The 22,870-nt window shown below is 59.0% G+C and overlaps 2 protein-coding genes across 3 annotated transcripts; one reads left to right on the plus strand and one right to left on the minus strand.

Annotated features, from left to right (window-relative positions):
- Positions 1-3,611: 3,611 nt before the first annotated feature.
- On the minus strand, positions 3,612-14,941 carry LRRC3C (leucine rich repeat containing 3C). Of its 2 annotated transcripts, XR_008453590.1 has the most exons (3): positions 7,008-7,143; positions 3,923-4,916; positions 3,612-3,715 (listed from the first exon to the last, which is right to left on the minus strand). XR_008453590.1 is itself a non-coding variant. In XM_009570592.2 (2 exons), the coding sequence occupies exon 2, from the start codon at positions 4,836-4,838 to the stop codon at positions 4,056-4,058; it is 783 nt and encodes a 260-aa protein (XP_009568887.1). In that variant the 5' UTR covers positions 4,839-4,916; positions 14,289-14,941; the 3' UTR covers positions 4,042-4,055. The 2 variants fall into 2 exon arrangements, 1 of the variants encoding a protein (XP_009568887.1); XM_009570592.2 differs by lacking the exons at positions 3,612-3,715; positions 7,008-7,143 and adding an exon at positions 14,289-14,941 and having other exon boundaries at positions 4,042-4,916.
- ORMDL3 (ORMDL sphingolipid biosynthesis regulator 3) lies at positions 13,563-22,454 on the plus strand. The gene is made up of 4 exons (XM_054088654.1): positions 13,563-13,689; positions 18,825-19,031; positions 20,564-20,715; positions 20,866-22,454. Exons 2-4 carry the CDS (start codon positions 18,858-18,860, stop codon positions 20,999-21,001), a joined length of 462 nt encoding a protein of 153 aa, XP_053944629.1. The 5' UTR covers positions 13,563-13,689; positions 18,825-18,857; the 3' UTR covers positions 21,002-22,454.
- The last annotated feature ends 416 nt before the right edge of the window (positions 22,455-22,870 follow it).

Here is a 22,870-nt window from a genome sequence, read left to right on the forward strand (position 1 = left end):
GGGGGGTCATTAAGGCTGGAGAAGCCCTCTAAGCTCATCCAGGCCAACCATCAGCCCAACGCCACCGTCCCTGCTAAACCATGTTCCAAAGTGCCACATCTGCGTGTTCTTTGAAGCCCTCCAGGGATGGAGGCTCCGCCGCTGCCCTGAGCTTCACCACTCTGTCAGGAAAGAAAGTTTTCCCAATATCCAATCTAAACCTCCCCAGCACAACTCGAGGCCGTTCCCTCTCATCCTATCCCTTGTTACTTAAGAGCCCGGCGCCCACCTCACCTCAACCTCCTTTCCAGGAGCTGCAGAGAGTGATGAAGTCTCCCCTCAGCCTCCTCTTCTCTAGATTAACCCCCCCAGATCCCTCACTGCTCCCAGAACCCCCGTTTTCCAGCCCCTTCCCCAGCTCCATTCTCTTCTCTGAACACACTCCAGCAGCTTCCCGGGAGCATCGCTCGATCCCTGGGCTCCCGGCAGCATTCGGAGTTTTGGTGCCAGGTGGGCAGAAGAGGCGTCACCGCCACCAAGGACCCAGTTCTTAAATCTTGCCCCAGTGACACATTTTCCTCCATCCCAGAGAGGATACCCAGAGGATGCCCAGGGCAGTTAATTATCCGCCCGGCGTGGGTGGGCAGAGCGCCTTGGAAGTTAATAACGGAGATTTACCACCGTGCTGGCACCGTGCAGAAGGAGGTCACGCTGCTAATTCTCCCGTTGCTGATCCCAGCAGATAAATCTACAGTACATCAAGAAACGAATTACCCAGAAACGCAGCATTAAAAAAAGGATGATTCTATTTCCTCGCTTAAAGAAAAGTGTTGGCTTTAAGGCTGAGCCCTCCCAGCTGCCGGCAGGAGCTCGCCTGCAGCAGCTTTGCTGCTGGGGAGTAAATAACGAGGAGAAAATCCCTCCTTGGGACGTGAGCCCTCCGGGCGCCTGGCATGCTGCCGGCCCCAGACCTCCTCCAGGTCTTCAGACCCCTCCAACACCAGGGCTGGACCACGGGTACCTCCTCTAAATAATCCCATCATCCCAGTTTTCTGCTCTTCCCCATTCCCTGTGGCACCTGATTAAATATCCAATTATCCTTAGAGCATAAATCCACTCCAATTCACTCCATTCCAGCCCAAGTTATCTTGGACTTGATGGTCTTAGAGGTCTTTTGCAACCTTAACGATTCGATGATTCTATGACCTTCCCAAAGCTCATTGCAGATTTTTATGAGGTTGCTCGTCCGTTTTACTCCCCCGTCCATCCGCGCAGACCGGCGGCTGTTCCACACGGAGCCAACATCCCGCATAGCGGGGGCTGCTACCGGAATCCACCTCCTTTCCCCCGCGCTCATTAGTGTTGGCTGTAACGAGCCTGGTGGTTTCCATCCTAATAACTCCTTGAGTAGGAGAGCCAGCGCAGGCGCCAGCCCTGGGGATTCGGTGTTATCCAACCCCCGGGGGAAACCGGTGGGACCACAGGGAGCCACAAATGCACCGAAGGGGTGGCAGCAGGGGCTGCCCATCCTCCTGCCCCCTTCCAGTTGCTCCCAGTGCCGCGGGAGGTGGGTTCGCAGGGAGCGATCTGGGCTGGGGGACGGTAACCATCTGCTTTGGAGCCTGGGGTCCGCGGGCTGGCGCAGCCGTGCGGTGCCGCGCTGCGTCTGGAGACAGACGAGTGACAAATGAGGTTAATGTCGCGCGAGCGGGAGCTGTCACCCCACGTTAGGTCCCGGGTTTCACCCTCTGTGGCACCGCGCTTCGGCACGCACCAGGCGAAAAGGCGCTGGTGAACCAGCACGGAGCTGCTGTGGATGCTCTTGTGGGGACTTTGGGCTTCCCTGCCCCGTGTGCCGTGGGGTTTGATCCGATGGGGCGGCAGGGAGAGGAGCAGGGCCCCCCACAAAGTCCTGGCACAACGCGGCTCGGGGACCGGCACCGTGCCAGTGACCTGAGCCGCGCTCGCAGGAGCCGAGCCGTGGGGTGTTGATTTATTGAAGGCGAAGGCAGTGTTACCGGAGGGACCAAGTATCGCATTTCTGAAAGCGCCAACCCGGGAGCACCCAGCAGAGCCAGACGTGACTCCGGGAAAACATCGGCTGTCACAGACCCGTCCTTTGCAGCCAGGATGTCACCAGGGCTCAGGGCAACCCTGGCAGAAGGCGATGCCGCCTGCCTCGATCCCAAACCGCAGCGGCAGACAGCACACGCCGGGCACAGGCTCCAAAAGTCAACTTTATTGTCGTATAAAGAACATAAAAGGTCCCTTAAACAAAAACATATTGGGTCAGACGGTCCCGGGTGCCTCCACACACCGTGGGCACGAGCACGCGGTGGAGCATCACCCGGGGCCACGGTGCGGCGCTGGCTCGGTCTGGTCCCCCCAAACCCCTTTTCTCCGCAGCTGGTTGAACGGAAAGGGGAGCTGCCGTGGGGCTGTGGATCCAAGAGATGCCTGGATCGGAGCTGGGGCGGAGGCGCTTGTGCGTTGTAGACCCTCAGGTCTGTGCTGGGAAAGGAGGCACTTGTGGAAGGGTGCGGGCGTCGCTCCCGGCCAGCTCTGGCCCCACAGCACCCACTGGCACCCAGGGAACGGGAGGATGGGCAGCAGGCAGGGGCCAGAGCCCTGCCTACACCGAAACACGCTGCCCGCGCCAGGGTCCGACGCCAGACCTGGCAATAAGACGCCGGGGAAGCCGGAGCCGCGTCTGGCCTGGCACGGAGGATGTTCAAGCAGCTTTGGTTGGTGCTCTTGGTGAATTAAGGCAATTTAGCTACAGTTGGTTTGTCTGGATTTGCCCTCTTTCAAAACCATCTCTCTCAGGGGCCAGACGCTTGGGTGGAAGAGGTTGGCTTTGCTCTGAGTTGCTGCTAGGACTCCGAGTGCCCAAAGGTGGGCACCGACACCCACCCTCGCCTCCACCCACCAACACCAGGAACCTGCCGCCCAATACTGGAAGCATCAAGAAGGGACATTGCGGCATTTTAGGGGGGATTCGGGAGTGGGGAGAGGAGGAACAGCAGCTCCCTCCATTCCCGCTTGCCGTCACAGTGAGCGGTCGGCAGGCTCGTGACTCCGTGATGAGGGAGAGGTGGGAGATCTCCTCCGTGGCAGATTGGAGCAGGATGGTGAGGGGAGCTACACCCATCCACGCAGTCCCTGGGGAGCACCGAGGGGAAACCTGCCCCCCGGCACTGTGGCAGGGCTGGACCCACTGCCTGGAGCCCTCGGGGGTCCCCCCCTCTGTCAGCACCCACATCCCAGAGGAGCTCGTTTCCCACTTGCCTCTTATTCCCCATTTGCTTCTTACAGAAACTGGTGGCTCCGAGGGTGAAGATGCTTTGCCCATCAGCCATCCCATCTCCAAGCGAGGACCCCCATATCCCTCACTCTCCCTGGCCTGGGGGTGCTGGGAAAGGAATGCGGAGCAGAGGGAGCTGAGATGGGAGCCAGGATGGCACCATCCAGCACAAGAGCCGGAGTGGGGCACCCCAGGACCTGCCTCTTGCCTTTCCCAATCGATGTGTCCTCACCTCTCGCCCTGTCCTTTGGTCCCACCGGGCTGTGGTCACAGCCCGTCACCCTCCCGGGGCCGGTGACCCGACAGGGCAGTGGCCTGGTGGCCGTACCGCCCCTCCCCATGGCCCAGACCTGCAGGGAACATCCCTCTGGCAGCGCAGGGTGAGCCGGGAAGGGATTCAAACACCGATTCCATTAATGCCCCAAAGGATCTCTCTGCAAAGGGAATATAAACGTTTTAGATGAAGTCTAAATGTCCACGTTGGTCGGAGCATCAGCCGCACGCCGGGGCGATGCTCGAGGTCTCTCCGGTCCTTCACAAGGCAGAGGCAGCGAGCGGACACCGCAGCCGCTCCGTGCTCGTCACCGATAGCAGCGTCGGACCGCTTCGCTCCACGCTGCACCGGAGCCACGCACTCACCGGCCGTGGCTCCTGCTGCCAAAACCCAAATCCATGACTATTCCTGTGCGATGACGGTGCCTCGCGGCTGCTCCCACAGTTGTGGAGCGGCCGATCTCCAGCCGATCCCCGTGTCCTCCAGGATGCCGGTGCTTCACACCACTGTGCTGATGGTGGATGACTCCTCCGACCTTCGCTGCTTGCTGGGCAGAGACTTGAGATACTCCAGGTGTCGCCGGGCATCTTCCTGGTTCTGCCGCACGTAGTAGACCAAGTAGGAGATCACCATGGTGAACCAGCCGAACATGGTGACCAGCATGGCGATGTCCGTAGTTCGTTTGTACACGTTGCAGAAGTCCGTGTCGGCGATGACCTGCAGGAAGGCTTTGCCAACGTGCTCCTCGTGTGCAGAGGAACCACACACGATGCCGCTCGAGGAACCGGCCACCAGGTCCACCGTACGGATCAGCTCCTGCAGCCGACAGTCACACAGCCAGGGGTTGTTGGAGAGGTTGACCTTGGCGTTCAGGTTGCTAAAGGCTTCTTTGCTGATGGACACCAGCCTGTTGGAAGACAAGTCCAGAGAGTGCAAGTGCTCTGCCAGACCCCGGAAAGCCCCGCTCTCGACGCTGGCGATGGCGTTGTGGGACAGATCCAGCTCCAGCAGGAGCGGCAGATCCCGGAAGGCGTCGCGGGGGAGGAAGGGGATTCGGTTGGAGTCCAGGTAGAGCTTGTTGGTGTCATTGGGTATGTCTCTGGGGACCTCGGTCAGCTGAGCGTTGCTGCAGCGGAAGGTCTTCAGCCCCTCCTCTTCCGAGGGGTAACAGCCCTTGGGGAACGCGGCGGCCGAGCGGAGGCAGGAGGCCAGGAGGAGGAGGCTCTGCAGGAGCTGCCACATGGTCACCAAGCAGAAGGGGACCTGCTCCACCGCAGGCATGGTGCCGCGCTGCCTTAATCACGCGGCTCCTGGCCCAGTGGCTCTCGCCCACGGGGGTTTCAGCTGAACTTGGTGCATCTGAGGTGGAAACAAGGGGACAGCGTCAGGCCAGGGGTGACAAAAGGCAGAACCGAGCTGCGCACTTGGCCATGGCACAAAGACAAGGATGGGGACAGCGATGGCTCACGCCTCCCTCCATCCTCTGCCATCCGTGGCCTCGCTCAGGGCTCTTGCGTGGCAGGATCAGACCCCGAGGGGCTGAGCGAAGGCACATCTCCTGCGCGCCGGCAGCTGGGCTGTAACAAACGGAGACGGCTCGGGCTGAGCCAAGGTCACTGGTGTGATCGCTCGCTCGCAGAAGGCCGATACATCCTGCAGCGGCGGCTGGCGGGACGCGCCGGAGGGTGAGCCCTGGCTGCAGGCAAGCAGCCGCCGCAGGCAGCCCCCCGGCCAACGCGATGGAAAACACGTGCGGGCAGAGACGGAGCAGATTCCCACTCCTCACCTCCGCTCTCCAGCAGGACTTTCCTCTTTTGGGGGGACTGGCGCAGGTGGGTGGCTGGGTGCCACCGTCCCCTGCCCGATGCCACCCCAGCTATGGGGCTTGGCTGCCCACACCACCCCCGTAACCATGGTCTCCATCCAACCCTTAATTCCGGAGGGGAAAAACGTCAGCAGGAAAGAAACCAAAACAGAAAAAGGAAATTCACTGGAGCTGGAGCGAGTTCCCAGGGTGGTGGCAGCAGATAAGGGCCACCACTGAGCCTTGTGAGCGTGCTGCCCAGCTTTCCCAGCCGTGGGTCCCACTGCATTCAATCCAGACCATCCCTGGTTGGGCTGCGGCAGCAGAGCCGTCGGGGCAGGATGGAGGTACTCTCCCACCATCCCACAATTAAAGACGTTGGCATAGAAGGGCACCTTGTGGCATCTCAGCTCAGTGAGATGTGTTGCAGCGCATGGAAAGCCCCGTGCTGTGACACTCCTGGGACCTCCTGGTGCCACCACCTCCCTGGAGCACCCTAACACCCACAAACCTGCTTCAGGGCGCCGAGTGGGGCTCCCCGGCGAGGGGCAGAGGAGCCCACCCAAGGGTGGCCCTGGTAGCACAGCCTGGATGAGCACCCTGGGTGCCAGGCACCCCAACACAGCCCAACTGTGCTGCTTCCCCCCACTCCCCATAGGCTCCTTGAGGTGCCCAAGCAGGGACCAGGGCTTCAAGCAGCTGAAGGGCACCAGGAACCCCAAACCACATCAGTATTGGGGGGGGAACAGCCCCCCAGGTCTGCCAGGAGTAACCTGGGGCAAACGCTGCCCCTCGGACCCCCTCCTGCTGCTCCTGGGGATCCATTCCCACTGCCCCTTGGACCCCCCTCCTGCTGCTCCTGGGGACCCCATTCCCACCGCCCCTTGGACCCCCCTCCTGTTGCTCCTGGGGACCCCATTCCCACTGCCCTTTGGACCCCCCTCCTGCTGCTCCTGGGGACCCCATTCTCACCGCCCCTTGGACCCCCCTCCTGCTGCCCCCCGGGACTCCCTCTTGCTGCCCTTTGGACCCCCTTCTTGCAGTCTCTTGGAACCCCCATCCCGTTGCCCCTCGGAACCCCCATCCTCCTGCCTATCAGCCCCCCTTTCTCTGCCCCTCAGCCCCCCATCCTGCTGCCCATCAGACCCCCATCCTGCTGCCTCCCAGCCCCCTTTCTCTGTCCCCCAGCCCCCCTTTCTCTGCCCCTCAGCCCCCCTTTCTCTGCCCGGAGGCGAGCGCAGCCCCGGGCACTGCGGGAAACCCACCGGGCTGAGCCTGGCGCCGGTGACCCGGTGCGGAGTTGTGGGGGGGTGGGGGGGTGTTCGCCCCATGGGACCCGGGGAACCCCCGGAGTGGGATGCGGCTCTTCGTGTCCCCCGGGGTGGTCCCCGGTCGCGGTGCTCCAGACTCACACAAGGTCGGGGGGTCCCCTGCAGCCCCGTTTGAGATGCCCGGAGGGGGGGGAAGGACCCACCGGGGATGCCCGGGATTCCCCCCCCGTCCCCGCTCCGGGGGCGTTGCGGGCGAGGGAAGCCCCGGTGCTTCCCCGGGGGAAGCTGAGCACAAAGCAGGGACCTTCCTACCGGTTACCGGGGATGGAGGCTGGGGGGGGGGGGACGGAGGGGGGAAGTGGGGTTCGGACTCACCTGCCGTTCGCAGCCCCGCGCCCCGGAGCGGCCGCGCCCCGCGCAGCGCGGCGGGCACGGAGCCGGCGGCGGAGGCGGGGGGGGGCGAAACGGGATCGGTGGGCGGGATCCTCCGACCGGGCCTCCCCGGGGCTCCCCGCCCCCGGACCGCCCCGCCGGGGGGGGGCACGGACAGCAAAGAGCACCCGCGGCCCCGCGAATGGGTCCTTTCCAGCCTCCCCCTCACCCTCGTGGGAGCCCCCCCGGCCACGCAACCGCGTCCTTTCCAACCCAGGAATGGGGTTGGGGGGCACCGGGACCCCCAGCCCCGCAAACGGGTCCTTTCCAGCCCCCTCGAGCCCCGTGGGAGCCCCCCCGCCCCGTAACTGGGTCCATCGCACCCCCTCGCCGTCCCACGGGAGAGGCTCTGTCCCGGGACCTCAGCCCGGCAGTGGCGGCAGAGGAACGGGGGGACCCGGCAAGAAGCTCCCGGGACCCCCGAGCCCGAGGCACCCACTGTCAGCGGCTCCCGGGGAGCTCCACGCCCCCCCCGAACCCTTGTGGGACTCCCACCACCCTCCGGCCGCCACACCCCTGGCCCCGACACCCCCGAATCCCTCCTGGGAGCCTCTCGGGGAGAACAGGACCCCCCCCCGACACCGTGGGGTCCCGGTGCTCCCACCCCGCCCTCAGCCCCCCCCCACCGCCGGGCACCGGCATCGCTTACCCGGGGAAACCGGAGCCGCGGCGGCAGCGTGAGGGGGGGGCAGGACCTCTACCGGAGGGGGTGGGGGGGCACACCGGGCCCCCAGCCCCGCTCTGCCCGAGGTGGGGGGCGCTGGGCTGGGCTGGGCGGGGGGCGCTGCGAGGGTCCCGCCGCTCCGGGCACCGGCGGCGCCGGCTCAGCACCATGGAGAGCGGCGCCGGTACCGGCCCCGACGCGTCCCGAGCGGGTGGGGTTCCCGCGGCACCGGCACAGACACCGAGAGCCCTGCGCGGGGCAGCGCTGGGACCGCTTGGACGGCACTGGGATTGCCCCTGGGGGACACTAGGACCGGGCATCGCCCCACCGGGACCGGGAATCTCCCCATCGGGCACGGGGGATAGTTCCACCGGGCACCGGGGATCGCCATGGGGGGACACCGGTACCGAGGATCTCCCCACCGGGCACAGGGGATCATCCCGAGGGGACATTGGTATAGGGGGTGGCCCCATTGGGCACCGAGGATCACCTCGGTGGGTACCAGGGATCATCCTGGGGGGACACCGGGTACTGGGGGTCACCCCATCGGTACCAGGGATGGTCGTTGGGAGACATCGGGAACCGGGAATCACCCCACCAGGCACTGGGAATCATCCCGGCAGGTATCGGGGATCATCCTGGGGGGACACCGAGTACCGGGAATCACCCCACGGGGCACTAGGGATGGTCCCGTGAGACACCAATACTGGGGATCACCTCACTGGACACCGGGGATCACCCCCGGGAGACAGTAGGCACCGGGGATTGTCCCAAAGGGATATCAGGCACCTGGGAACACCCCACCAGGCACTGGGGTCGCCCCATTAGGCACCGGGGATTGTCCCACGGGAACACTGGGCACCGGGAATCATCCTGGGGGGACACCAAGGCACCGAGATGGCCCCATCAGGCATCATCCCAGTGCGACACCGCTACCGGGGATCACCCCAGCCCCCGGATTGCCCCACCGGGACACCGGGGGTCCCTGGATAGCCCCAAGGGGACACTGGACACCGGCAATAATCCCAGCAGGACACCGGGGATCATCCCAGGCCCCACATCATCCTGGGGGGACACCAGGTACCGGGGATGGCCCCATCAGGACACCGGGCACCAAGGGCAAGGATCGTGCCCGTGCCGTGTGGCAGCAAGGAGGGTGGCAGCCGCCTGCACCCCGTTTTTCTTTGGCAGGAAGGCGCGCGCGCTGCCATCCTCCCGCTGCTCAGGGATAAACCGTTTACCGGGCGCCTGGCCTGGATCTTGGCTCAATTAGGAGAACAAAACCTGACGGGAGAGGCACAGGCAGGCAGGGACGGAGCCAGACGCTCCCCGGGGACCCCCGTGCTCCTCAGGGAGACCCCAGCTCCCCAGTTGGGGGGCAGGCAGAGAGGACCGTGCCAGGACCAAGCCGGTGGTGCTGCCCACCGTGCCCCAAGCTCTGCGCCCCACGGTGCTGCCGCCAACGAGGGTTTGCCGGAGACTCGGCACACACCATGGAGGGCTCCAAGGCTGCCGAAGGGTCCGTGTTAAGGATGCTTCAGCCACACTGTCCATCGCTGGGGCTGGGACCCAAGACCAACACCGGGCTGGGGCAGGGGGGTCACTGGAGCAGGGCTGGCCCGGGACACGGCCAGGAGCGTGGCAGGAGCAGCCAGGGAGCCACCCATGCTCCGCGCCCTTGGGCACCTTCCCTGGTGTCTCCCTGTTTGCTTGAGGAGCAAAACAGCCCCATGGTGCCCATCGCTGGCGTCCACGGAGCAAGAGCGGTGCTGGGACCGCATGGCATTACCTCCAGATGACACCGCTGCCCACCGCGGGATGGGGCCGGTGGGATTTGAGGATCCAAGGCAGCAAGCAGGGATCTGGGGGTGCTTGAGCTTTCGGTGAGTCCCAGCTCATGCCGGGACCCAGGGAGGTGGCGGATGCTCCAGGAGCAGCACCGGAGCTGCACCCTACGTGGCGATGCCAGGACACAGCACCCGCCAGCCGGAAAACCCAACGCCTGCAGTGCAGCACGACCCCGCGCAGACCCTTCCCGCTGCAGGGATGGCTAAAAATAGCCAGCACCGGCTTCTTGCTGCTACCACAGTGCTAAATATAGATGGAATCGACAGGGCAGCGGGATCGGCAGCTCAGGAGAGCAGGAGGGGAGCACAGAACCCCGGAATGGGGGGAGAGCGGGAGTGAGGAAGACTCGGGGATCCATATGGGCACAGCCCCACTGAGCATGGAAGAAACATTGGGCCAAGCAGCTGCCACCGGGGCTGTGGATGGGGCTGGAACCCCTCCTTGGGAACCCCCTATGCCCAGGGCTGGGGTTCCCTGGGTGGATGAATCCAGTCTGGGGAGCCCAGGGAGTGGGTTTCCCCCCCTCCCCAACGCTCGCACCGGCAGCCAAAGGCTGCCTGCTGCATCCCCGAGAGGGATTAATATTTATGGGCATTTAAAAATAGCTGCCACATTGTGCTTCCCCCTCACGTGCGGAGTCAGCGGGGTGCGGGGAAGCTGCTAAATTAGATGTCACCGCGCAGAGGGAGCCGCTCAGTCAGGCAGGAGCTGGGATAAAAATAGAGCCTGCTGTGCGCGCGTGGCTTCCCTGCAAAGCAGGGCCAGCTCCTGCGGGATCCCCCGCCTCCGCACAACGGCATCCCCGCTCCTCACTCTGTCGGCGAGGGCACGGCGGGATTGGGTTCTTCTTGGAACCCATTGGTGACCCTACGGCTGCTTGAAGCGCCCGCATGGCCCACAGTGCCCACAGCTCTCCGCTGGCAAGGTCCGGCTCCGGGAAGCAACCCCGGTGCCGTGCCAGCGTGTGGCACCCAGGCACCTCGTGGTGTCTCCATGCCTTCACCATTCCCAGCCAGCACACAACAACGCGCCAACAGCCAGCTCTGAGGCTGGATGGATGCGCATAGGGTCAGGATGCAGATTGGAGCTTGGGAGTCCCATGGGGATGGAGGTACCAGGAGCACCCGCTTCCAGACAATGCCAAGATTGATTACTTCCATGCAAAGCAGTGCCACGAACCCACCAAAACCAAAACGCCAACTCCAAATTGGCTTTGCCAAGTATCCAGAGAGGGATGCAAGCAACACCCTCAGAGCTGATGCACAACGTGGGCAACCGGAGAGCATCACAACGCCGGGTTCCGCACCCAGGGATGGGGGCTCTGCCCTGCCCAGGACCCCGGCGCAGCTCCGGGCAGGGGTTTATTTTGCGGCACAAAGCATCTTTGCAGTTGGGCGATGGTGCTGCACCCGCTGCCGGGAAGAGCTGGCGGCGGCTGGTGTGCACAAAGCCCTGCACAGATGGCTGCGCGCACCGCGGGGCCACGACAGCACCACGCTATTAGCTTTGATCGCTCTGCAAACAAAAGCAGAGCCAGATGGTCTCCCCTCGTGCTCCAGCGCAGGAATCCAGTGCTCCCAGCCCCTGACCTTGGCCTGGCGTCCCGGCAGCCCGCTGCTGGCCTCCTCGGGTTGGTTGCACAATGCCTGGTTGGTGCCTCATTGAGGTTTCCTGCTGGGAAGAGCAGCAGCGGAGAGAGGGAGGGAGCTGACCCTGCCTGAGCAGGATGGAAGAGCCTGGAATGGTCTGAACCCCCCGAGCCCTCTCCTGGGGCTGATCCCCCCCCAGCTTGGGGAGGGCAGAGGATGGAGAAGGCTGTGTTGGCTTCTGCTGGTCCTTGTCATCATTAGTAGGGATTATATGATTCCAACTCCTTCTCAGGCAATCACAGAACCATGGCAAGGTTTGGGTTGGAAAGGACTTCAAAGCCCATCCAGTCCCACCCTCTGCCATGGGCAGGGACACCTCCCACTGGATCCGGTTGCTCCAAGCCCCATCCAACCTGGCCTTGAACCCCTCCAGGGATGGGGCAGCCACCACTGCTCTGGGCAACCTGGGCCAGGGCCTCCCAAACCTCACAGGAGAACATTTCTTCCTAAAATCTCATCTCAATCTCCCCTCTTTCAGCTGAAAACCATTCCTCCTTGTCCTATCCCTGCACTCCCTGATCCAGAGACCCTCCCCAGCTTTCCTGAATCCCTTTTCCATCCTGGAAGCTGCTCTGAGGTCTCCCCACAGCCTTCTCTTCTCTTCTCCAGGCTGAACAAGCCCAACTCTCAGCTTTGTATGGGAGGTTCTCCAGCCCTCGGATCATCTCCGTGGCCTCCTCTGGCCTCGCACCAACAGCTCCGTGTCCTTCTTTTGTTGAAGATTCCAGAATTGGACACAAGACTCCAAGTTTTCGGCAGTGTTTTGTGTTCATAAGGTGATCTTAGGAGGTGGGTAAACAATTTTGCAAGGTACGGTTCTGAGGCTCCACATCATGATGTGAATTGAAGGATCCATCATGTTACTAAGAGCGCGACGAGGATGAATATTATGGGTTATTGGTCCCTTGTGAAGCTTAGTGGGATTTTGATGTCGATGGTGAATTTGACTCTTGGGGAGATGGCACTGTCTGTATCGGAGTACACGGATGCTGCTGGCACACGGCTGGTTGGGAAAGCAGCTTGGACAGCATGGATGGTGGCGGTTGGAGAGTTTGGGGATTTCCTGACAGCAGTGGAAGCAGCGTTGGCGCGAGGATGATGTAGAGCAAGGAGCGTGGAGCAGCCACCGGCCTTGGGTGGGGGATGCCCATGGCAGGGCACGGTGCCAGGACTGTGGCTCCCAGCATCCCCGCCCCCAGGACTCCAGCTCTTGGGATAATGGGTACCAAGGCTCCAGCCTCCAGGACCCCAGCTCTATGGGGTCTATGGATTCGGGAACTCCAGCTCCCAGGACAACGGCTCCCAGGACTCCAGCCCCTGGCACTCCATCTCCTGGGACTACGGCTCCCGGGACAATGGTTCCTGACAGTCCAGCTCCCAGGAAAACGGCTCCCAGAACTGTCTCCTGGGATAATGGCTCCAGAGACTCCAGGTCCTGGGACAACGGCTCCCCGCACCTTGGCTCTCAGGACCGCAGCCCCCGGGACCCCAGCACCCAGCACTCCCTGTCCCAGGACAACAGCTACCAGCACTCCAGCCGCCGGTGCAGAGGCTCCCAGGACCCCATCCCCATTTCTGAGACCCCATCCTCGGTCCCGGGATCCCATTGCCGAGTGCCAGAACCCTATCCCTGATCCTGGGACCCCATCCCTCGGTGCCGGGATCCCAATCCCAGTGCCAGGACCCCATTCCCAATCCTGGGACCCCATCCCCTGGTGTCAGACCCCATCCCCGGCCCCGGAACACCAGTCCCAGTGCCAGGACTCCATTCCTGGTCCCGAGACCCCATCCGTGGTCCCAGGACCCCATCCCCGGTCCCGGGACCCCAATCCCAGCGCCAGGATCCCATCCTCCGGTGCTGGGACCCCAATGCCAGGACCTCATTCCCCGGTGTCAGACCCCATCCCCAATGCCGGGACTTCATCCCCGGTGCCGGGACCCCATCCCCGGTGCCGAGACCCCATCCCTGGTGCCTGGACCCCCTTCCCCAGTGCCAAGACCCCATCCCGGGGCGCTGCGGGACCCCATCCACTAGTGCCAGGACCCCATCTCCCGGTGCCTGGACCCCCTTTCCCGGTGTCGGGATCCTCTTTCCCGGTGCCTGGACCCCATCTCCAGTGCCGGGACCCCCTTTCCCGGTGCCTGGACCCCATCCCCAGTGCCAGGACCCCATCCCCGGTGCCGGGACTCCCTTTCCCGGTGCCTGGACCCCATCCCCCGTTGCCTGGACCCCCTTTCCCGGTGCCAGGACCCCATCCTCCGGTGCCTGGATCCCCTTTCCCGGTGCCGGGATCCCCTTTCCCGGTGCCGACACCCCACCCCCCGGCTCCGGCCCCGCTCCCGGGACTCCGCCCGGGACTGCATCTCCCGTGGTGCCGCGGTGCCGTCCCGCGGTGCCCGCCGGGAGCGCAGCCGGGGAGCGCGGCGGAGCGAGTCCCGGTCCCGCCGAGACGGGCCGAGCGGGGTGAGTGCGGGGCAGCCGCTCCCGAGCCCCTTCCCGGGGGGAACGGGGCCATCCCGGGGCGCTGCGGGGCTACCAGAGCCCCGACCCCTCCGGGGCGCAGGGGGGCGGCCGAGCCCCGGGCCCGGGCGGGGTTTTGGGGGGCGGGGAGGGGGTTCGCACGGACCCACCGAGCGGCCCGGGGGTCCCGCAGGGGTTCGGGGGGTCCCGGACGGCCCGGGGGGAGCGGGAGGCGCTGATCCACCCCCACGGGCTTTGTGCTCTTCCCGGAGGTTTGTGACCATCCCGGGAATTCACATCCTTCCCAGGGCTTTGTGCCCATCCCAGGGCTTTGTGCCCATCCCGGGGACTTATGCCCTTCCCGGAGGTTTGTGCCCTTCCCAGGGATTTGTGACTATCCCGGGAATTCACATCCTTCCCAGGGATTTGTTCCTGTCCCAGGCCTTTGTGCCCATCCCAGGGATTTGTTCCCATCTCGGGGCTTTGCAACCTTCCTGGGCTTTGTGCCCATCCCAAGGATTTGTGACCATTCCGAGGCTTCAGGTCCTTCCACGGGCTTTGTGCCCATCCCAGGGATTTGTGACCATCCCCAGACTTAATACCTTTCCTAGATTTTTGTGCCCATCCCATGGCTTCACATCCTTCCCAGGGCTTTGTGCTCTTCCCAGGGGTTTGCATCCTTTTCGGAGCTTTGTGCCCATCCTGGGCTTCGCATCCTTCCCAGGGCTTTGTGCCCATCTCAGGGCTTTGTGCCCATTGTGGAGCTTTGTGTGTTTCCTGGAGCTTTGTGCCCATCCAAGGGGCTTTGTGCCCTCCCCAGGTGTTCATGCCCTTCCCAGGGCTTTGCATCCTTGCCAGAGCTTGGTGCCCATCCTGGGGTTTGTGCCTTTCCTGGAGCTTTGCACCCTTTCCCAGGCTTCTCGTCCTTCCAGGAGCTTTGTGCCTTTCCTGGGACTTTACGCCCACTCCAGGGCTTTACATCCTTCCCAGCGGTTCGTGCCCATCCCAGGCATTAGCGCCCATCCCGGAGCTTGGCACCCTTCGTGGGACTTCACGCCCTTCCTGGGGTTTCACACCGAGGTAGGCAAGTTCCGCACACCCACCACGGAGCGTGCCCTGCGCATCAACACCATCTCCCTAAACTCAACGGAAAGGGCCAAGGGAAGCAGAGCCCCAGCAGCTCCTGGGCCCACCGGAACGGCTCCCGCTTCTCCTCATCCCCATGTCTGATCCCTGGAGCTGCAGAGCAGCCAACCCTCACTGCTTTCCTGCCGGCTCTACCAGTTCCAGGTCCTCCTGACTTCTCAAGGGCATCCCCAGGGCACAGTCCAACAACAATTCCAGGCTGGAGCAGGACACAAAGCAGCGCTGCCTTGGCCTGACCCCTCGCTCCACTCCCTTGCCTGTCAGTTGCCTCTAACCCTCCGTGTTTGCCAACACCTTGGATGTCCTGGATGCTCGGGTTCAAACACTGATCCCATCTTGCAGAGTTTAAAATAGTTACCTGTTTGGGAATTGTGGTTGCTGCCAGAGATAAGGATCTCGGCTCCTCAGTGGCTCCATGGAATCATAATCATTTCCATTGTGGGAACACTCAGGAAGACTGACCGAGATAAGCACCTGCAGCCCTCCTTCCCGTCATTCCCAGGTGAAGTTCCCGCAACGAGCTGAGGCAGGACAGCGTGCCGTGCCCAGGGAAGATGCAGGAAGAGCAATGTCTCCGCTGAGCACTGACAGAGTCAGAGCACAGCTGAGGCATGAGGAGACAGGAATGGATGATGCTCATACTCCTGGAATAAAAGCCAAGGTGGGAAAGGAGCTGCACCCCTGTTGGTGGCACAGCTATAGGTCCTCCTGCAGCCAATGGATGACACAGCCAGTGGGAAGGCGCTGATGCTGTTTTCTTTCCCCTTTCCTGAGAAGAAGGGAGATGCTGTCACACCAGAAGCGGAGCTGGCAGCCCTGATGGGGCTCCAAACCCCAGAATAGGAACCTTTCCCTACAGAGCCATCCACAGGGAGCCGGTGCAGTGGGAAGTTAGGAACGGGAAGGATCAGGCAGAAGAACAGCTTGGTGTCATCACCCCTTGCCATTTGCCTCTGACCACAGTTATGACTTTTCCCCTCTTTGGATGGACACTGTCCAATGTCAGCGCAGTCCTGGCCTTCACGCTCCGTCTGGTGAAACATTAATGCTTTTCTGTCCCAAAAAACTGCTGTGCAAGTGGGAAAGCAAATCTTGGCCACCAGCTGCTCTGGGGGGAAGCTGGAGTTCCTCCCACTGTCGTGTTCTGCCTTGTCCTTCCTGCAGGTGACCAAATTCTCGGTGTAAAATCAGAAAGCAAACAACATGGGATTGCGGATGGGGGTAGGGATCAGAGCTCCAAGAGCCAGAATTTTGCAACGCTGTGCAGAGCCGTGTGTGCAATCCAAAGGGAGCAAAGAGCTTGGGCACGGGCAGCAAACGCAGCTCAGAAATGGAGAAGACTGGCAGATGGAATATTTTTAAGGTGGGGAAGGATGGGATTGGAGACACATGCAGAATTATCCCTGTCGGGGGACCAAACGCTTGATGTCGCCACTATCTCTCTTGCAAAAATGACTTAACCTCCTCAGTGTCCTAGCATTTCACCAGTGTCACTCTTACAAGCCAGGAAACTGAGGCACCAGGATGGGAATTGCCTTACCTACAGCTCTTAAACTTGGCCCTTTGCCACCCAACTGCAGGTCTGCAGTTGTCCTCGCTTGCAGAGGGGACCAAGAAGAAGCTGATCATTAGGTTTTGAAAAAACACGCTCATGGTTGTCCTGAAATGGAATCTTCATTTGATCACGACATCAGTGAGAGGCATCTCTAGCTGTGAGCTCACCAGAATGTCCTCTGAGCTCCCGCAGCCTTCAGCTAACGGCATCATTTCAAAAGAGCCCTGAAGAGGCTGCCTGGTCAAATCCCCATTCCAAAGAGGAATCTTTTAATTTTTCTGCCTGTTCATGAAACATGATTTTGAAGCCTCCGGTGGGGCCACAGATCACTTCCTGTGCGCAGTCTCTTAAAACATCAGTCCTGCCTTACTGAGTTGCTCTGAGTCTCAAACATGTGGAAAACTATGTGACTGGTTTCCCTTCCCAGCGACGCTATCTGTTACATGCTTGAAGTCTGTCCCTCAGCCTCTCTCCAGCCTTCTCTAGACTAAACAAACCCATTTCCTTCCATCTGTCCTTGCAGGTCGTGTTGTCCTACACCTCTGCTCCTTCTCACTGCTCTCCCCCGGCCACCTTCCAGCTCCTTCCAGAACTGGACACTATTCCAGCTGAGGCCTCACCAATATCAGGGAGAATTGTTTCCTAAGTCTGGCAAACAGCAGTCCTGTTTATGCATTCCACACTGCTGTTTGTCTGCTTTTTGTTGCAGTGATGATTTTTCACTCATGTTACGCTTCACCGCAACCCCTAGATCTCCTGAAAGCCCTTAGGAATTGCACCAAAGGATGGAGCTGCTCCCCCAGCTAGGACAGGAGTGCTGAACCCCAGCTCCAACTCCTGCTTCTAGACTGAACTCCAGGCTTTTCTCTGGAATATCCAATAGCTGGTAGCATTTGATCCAGGTGACAGGAAGCTGAGCCCTCTGCAGACCTGGGTCGCAGAGGCATGCGAGTGTCTGCTCAGTTCACCTGGCAGTCCTGCCTCACTGGAGCTGCGACACCGAGCAAGCAGCTGCCTCTGTGGCTGGAAAAGGCTTGGAAGTTCCAGCGAGCGTCCCAGGAACTGCGGAGTCAAGTGTTGGCTCTTTGTCCCCAGCCCTGGGCAGGAAGCGGGGACCACGCCAGCTTCTGAAAGAAGCCAGGCCCAGCGCTCGGCAAGGGAACTCAAACAGCTGGCAGCGACAGACAGAACGTAATGTGAGATCTGGCCTGGACTCGCCTCTGGAGACCGAAGGCTGCAAGAGCTGGAGAGAACAGCCATGCTGTCCGCCAGCTGCGGGAACCAAAGCAGCAAACCCACAAGGGCAGATATCAGGAAATAGCCCTCGCCTTGGGGTCCTCTGTCCAGGAAGGGATGGACTGTATTATCCAGTGAAACTAAATTTCATGGGACAGGGGTAAAGAGGATTTTATGCAAGAACTTCCCTCATCTTGGTATGAAAACATTCAGCTTTACAGGGATTCTGATTTGTGCTGTTTCCTGTCATTCCTGGAAAATAGTAAACCAGAGCTCTCATCTTCCCAGAAAGCCTTAAAGTGGACCACTAACGGTGCAGCAGCCCAAAAGGACACACCAATACCCATGTTGTCCATAGGGCACCACTCCAAAGACTCGCTCCGAGAAGATGATGCTGGTTTGCTTCCTTGCCTTCCTGGCACTGTTCAGAAAACACCTCTCTGAATTCCTCGTACATGGCAGCTGCTCTTTCCGGGTAGAGAAAGAGCCTTTCTCCTCTGCAGCTCTTGCCACCGAAATATCCTCCCAACACAATTTTCTATGTTATCTCTGACTTTCTGCATTGCTCAAAAAGCAGCTCATTCCTTCCCTGTGGGGGAATTCTTTTGTTCCCTCCTCCATTTTAAATTGGAAGGCAAAACACATAAGCCAGGCCAGGAGACCAGCAGGCCTCCGGAGCCCTGCAGAACCGCGTTAATTTAGTTGAACTAATTAGAAGATCTGATGATACAGACCTGCCGTGCCTTTACACTGCAAAAAATTGTGCTTGCATTTTGAGTTTAAGGTTTGCTGAACCCATAAACACATAGAAAGCTCTATGTGCCAAGCGCTTCCATGGTTAACATCATGATGATGACTTATAAAGCACCTCAAAGTATTTGTTTGAGCCTTGTCAGGCAGTTGTGGGATTGAACCTTGACATCTTGGTTCCATGAAAGTGTTTCAGTAGATCACAAGTAGCTGCTGTCACAGACAGGCTTCCCACATGTTATTCCCAAACCTCTGCCGCTCTCGGATTTAGCTTTCCCTCGCCAACGTAAGCTCTAGAAATGGAAATAAAGAGGTACAGAGAAATGAAAAGACTTGTGATTTCTTTAACAAACAAGATTTCAGGTTTGCTTAACAGCAGGAGGGTGCCCCACCTGGCACGGTTTTGATGGAGCGCTGTTGCGATCCGAGCACTGACTCCCTTCTGCTTCAGTTTCAGGGGTGCCCGTTCAACACAAGAGCCAATATGAATGTGGGAACAGCACACAGCGAGGTGAATCCCAACACCCGGGTCATGAACAGCCGAGGCATCTGGTTGTCCTACGTCCTGGGAATTGGCCTGCTGCACGTCGTACTCCTCAGCATCCCCTTCTTCAGCGTCCCTGTGGTTTGGACTCTTACCAACATCATTCACAACATGGTAAGGGAACTGCGTGACTTCCCAGGGCACGGAGAGGTCATCTCGGTACCAACTGTTCTTTTGAGAGCAATCTATTAAGATTCTTGTTGAAACAATTCCTTTCTCTGTATTTCCAAAAGTGCGGGTTAAGTTACTCAACCTCCACCCCTCAGACTACACCTTTGCCTCTAGGTCATGTATTTAAACCCAGTCTAGGCAGTATGAGACAAACTGTGGTGAGGCCGCTCTGGGGGACCTGAATTCACCTGCCTGCAGGGCGAGTCCCTTTGTCACATCCTCCAAAGAGGAATAGCTGTGACAGGCACAGAAGCTGGCACCGCAGCTTTCATTTCAGTTGATACACTCTGAATTGGCCTCAAGAACTAAAAAACTCGCCAGATTAAAACACAAACTTTGTTCTGCTTAAAGTTAAAGATTAGTCCAGGAAGAGATTTACCCTGTTTAAGGATCAGGTATCAAGGGAACAGATGTTGGAGCGCTGTGCTGGGGTGCTCAGGTATGCGTAGCACGCGGCACCCGATGGGAACCAGGGCACCTGGGTTCCCTGCGATGGCAGAAGCTGCAGTGTTTAACTGCTCCCTTCCGTGCCTCCGCATCCCACTGTGCAAGTCTGGGAATGTTGGGCCCTCTAGGTCATATATTTAAGCCCAGCCTAGGTTCTACGTGATAGCAAACAGTGGCGAGGCTGCGCAGGGGGACCTGAATTCATACAGGAGGACTAATCTGGGCATGTTTGTGTCCCCCAGACCTCTCGCACCCTCAGGCACAGGGGACAAATCACTCTGTCCCAACAGAGATGCAGCGACTGATTTTGCATCCCTTATCTTAAAGAGAATCTTATCCTGGGGGTATTCCAGAGTCAAAAATGACTCCCTTACTGGGGAACCTCATGGGAATGTTATTCACGTTTCTAGTTGGGGGAGGGAAAACTAAACAACTACCGAGAGCTGCTCAGGGCCCTGTTCACAAGCTGCCTGCTTTGCATCCAGCTCCTTCCCCTTATAGGTAGGTCCTAGGATGAAAAAGGAGCTTAAAGACCAGCAGTGGGACACGGGACGCAGCCAGGCGCTTGCTGTTTATCTGCAACTGGTGTTCCACTAAGAGGTTAACTCGTAATCAGAGCAGGGACAGACCCTCACTGCCCATAGCTCTACCAGCACCTCTCTAGAAAGTATTTAGTATTGCTGTTGCATGGTTCAGCCAGTCCGTGCTAATCTCCTGATCCCAGAGATCCAAGGGCTGTAATCTTGCAACCACCTTCTTGGCTCACGCCCAGGAGCTGAACGAGAGGCCTCACGTGTAACACCCAAGCCCGAGCGAGCCCTGGCTAGCAAACTTCCTCCTGAACTCCAGCTCCGTTGGCCGCTGGGAGTTGGGGCGCATTCCCCAGCAGCGCCGCTGCGTCCCTCTAGCGGAACCACACGCTGGTGCAAGCTCCCACATGGCTGGTTTGGAAGCTGAACATTCCTGGTGGTGCAGTGAGGGGGGCAGAGAACACTGCGTGCTTCACGCTGCGTTTGTGTTTGCTCCAGAGCATGTACATCTTCCTACATACCGTGAAAGGAACGCCTTTTGAGACTCCGGACCAGGGGAAGGCTCGGCTGCTCACGCACTGGGAGCAGATGGATTACGGCGTGCAGTTCACAGCATCGCGCAAGTTTCTGACCATCATGCCCATCGTCCTGTGAGTACTGCCGGGCGGCTGAGCTGCCTCATGCATCTATGCCGAACACTGCCGCTGCTGCTGCACCTCCTGACAGGGGAAATACAAACACAAAGCATTATAATTCAGTTTCCCTCTCTCTCTCTCTCTCTCTGTTCCCCTCCTTTCCAGGTATTTTCTAACCAGCTTTTACACAAAGTATGACCGGATACACTTCATAATCAACACCATCTCCCTTATGAGCGTCTTGATCCCCAAACTGCCTCAGTTTCATGGAGTCCGGATCTTTGGGATCAACAAGTACTGAACTGCGTGGCTGGAGCGAATGGAAGAGGAGCAGGGGAGAGGGGGAAGTTCCTTCTCTCTCGTCCTGTTTCTCCACCCCCACGCACACTGGGATATAATTTCACAGCGGCTGTTTAAATGCAGTATCCAATAGACATAGACCGCATGCTGGATCCTCATGCCCAATAAATCTAAACAAGCTCCAGAGTAGAGTTTAGTGCAGAGCAGGATGCGTGACGCTGGGTTTCTTTTATTCCAGCATCACAAATAGATGCAGATACACTGAGACTTCAAGGTACAAAGAGGGAGAATTCTGGGGAGATTGTTATCTATCCCAGGCATTGGATGAGGAGAAGAGGGATGAGGAGAAAAGCTTTTAGTGCTGGTACTATTGCTGTGGTAAATGCACTTTAAAATACATTTCCCTTTCTGAAGCTAGGTGCTTTAAGCGATACGTGGGGGAAATTCAAAGGGATACAGCCACACTTTCCCAATACTTGACTGTTTTGGGGTTTGAGTTCCATTTTTGGGGCAGGGGAGCGGGAGGTGAGGGGGAAGACAATGACAGATTTTTACTTTGCAATCTTTTACACCACTGAGAAAAGGAAGTTCTTTTCCTAAAAGCAGCACAGGAAGGAATGACCTGCAGTTTGATGGAGTTTTCTGTTTTCTATGGTACCATTCGTGTGGTTCAGGGAAAAAGGCCAAGAGATCCTAAATGCTACTTGTTATTTGCAGCTTGCACTGGAATCTGCCTGGTTAACAGCTCCCCACCCCAAACTGCCAATTTTAAAGCACTTGAGCGGTGCAGCTTTAGGATTACAGGTTATTTTAGTGATGACACCACCACTGCCACTGAGCTACGTGGTACACGGAGACCACACAGGCATGGGAGAAACTGAGGACTGGCAGGTATAAGCCAGACCAAGACGGATGGCTGCGTGCTGCAATCAGTTAATGACTGTAATTGGAATTTTTCTCCTCAGTCCAGCTCCTCGATCTCTTAAGTCTGTGTACGTGTTACTGGATGTGTCGGTGGACTCAACTCAGTGTCTGACTCAAGGCAAGCGAGTTTGATTTCTGGCTTACATGGAAGTGTGTCGCAGTGTCCCTGGGGCCTTAAGGTGGTCCCTGGCAAGGGGAGGGAGCTGCGGGAATGCTAACAGAGCACCAGGCTGAACTGGCCAGCAGAAGGCTGCAATGGGCCACCAGTAATTGATTAGTATAAAACCAAAACTGAGCCTTTTTCCCCTAAAATTACCACCCAAATGAAGTAGGTTTGCAGGTTTAGATTTCCTGGCTGAGATAGGTTTCTGCTGTTCAAAATAATCAGTTTTTCTTTTGGGTTGTGTGCTGGATGAGATGTGGTTTTTCCTCATGCTCCCCCCTGTAAACTCCTGAAAGCCTGTATTTTTGTTGTCTTAGTGCTTATATTGTCTCACACTTTTGACAATGGTATAAACATTTTAAATATGCTCTTTCTGTTCCTGATTGTAGCTTTAGAGGTCAGGGTGGGTACTGTCGAGTTCTGTTTGATGGTCTGAGCATAGGACATGGATAGAGGAACTTCAGGTTTGCGTACAAGATCTAGCACTGCTCCGTGCATAATTTTAGGCAAGCTGCTTTCCTCCTCTCTCTCAGACTCACTGTTGGGCTGCTGCGGAGAAGGGAAAGCCATTTAAGTGTACCTCGGCAGGCTGCTGGAATGCATAATCATTACTTAATATGTTTGAAGAAAAAGGCAGTATTTTAAGTGAAAAGGAATTTTCAGGAAGGTGGGAAGAAGAGAGAGTCTGGCTCGATACGCAAGTGCTGTTCTGCAGCGAGAGAGCTGACAGAGGTGCGGTGTACGTGACGGGGGTTAAGCTTTTGAACCACCGTGACGTAAGTA

The sequence above is a fragment of the Cuculus canorus genome, chromosome 25 (assembly GCF_017976375.1).
Source record: "Cuculus canorus isolate bCucCan1 chromosome 25, bCucCan1.pri, whole genome shotgun sequence".
NCBI classification, from domain to species: Eukaryota; Metazoa; Chordata; class Aves; order Cuculiformes; family Cuculidae; genus Cuculus; species Cuculus canorus.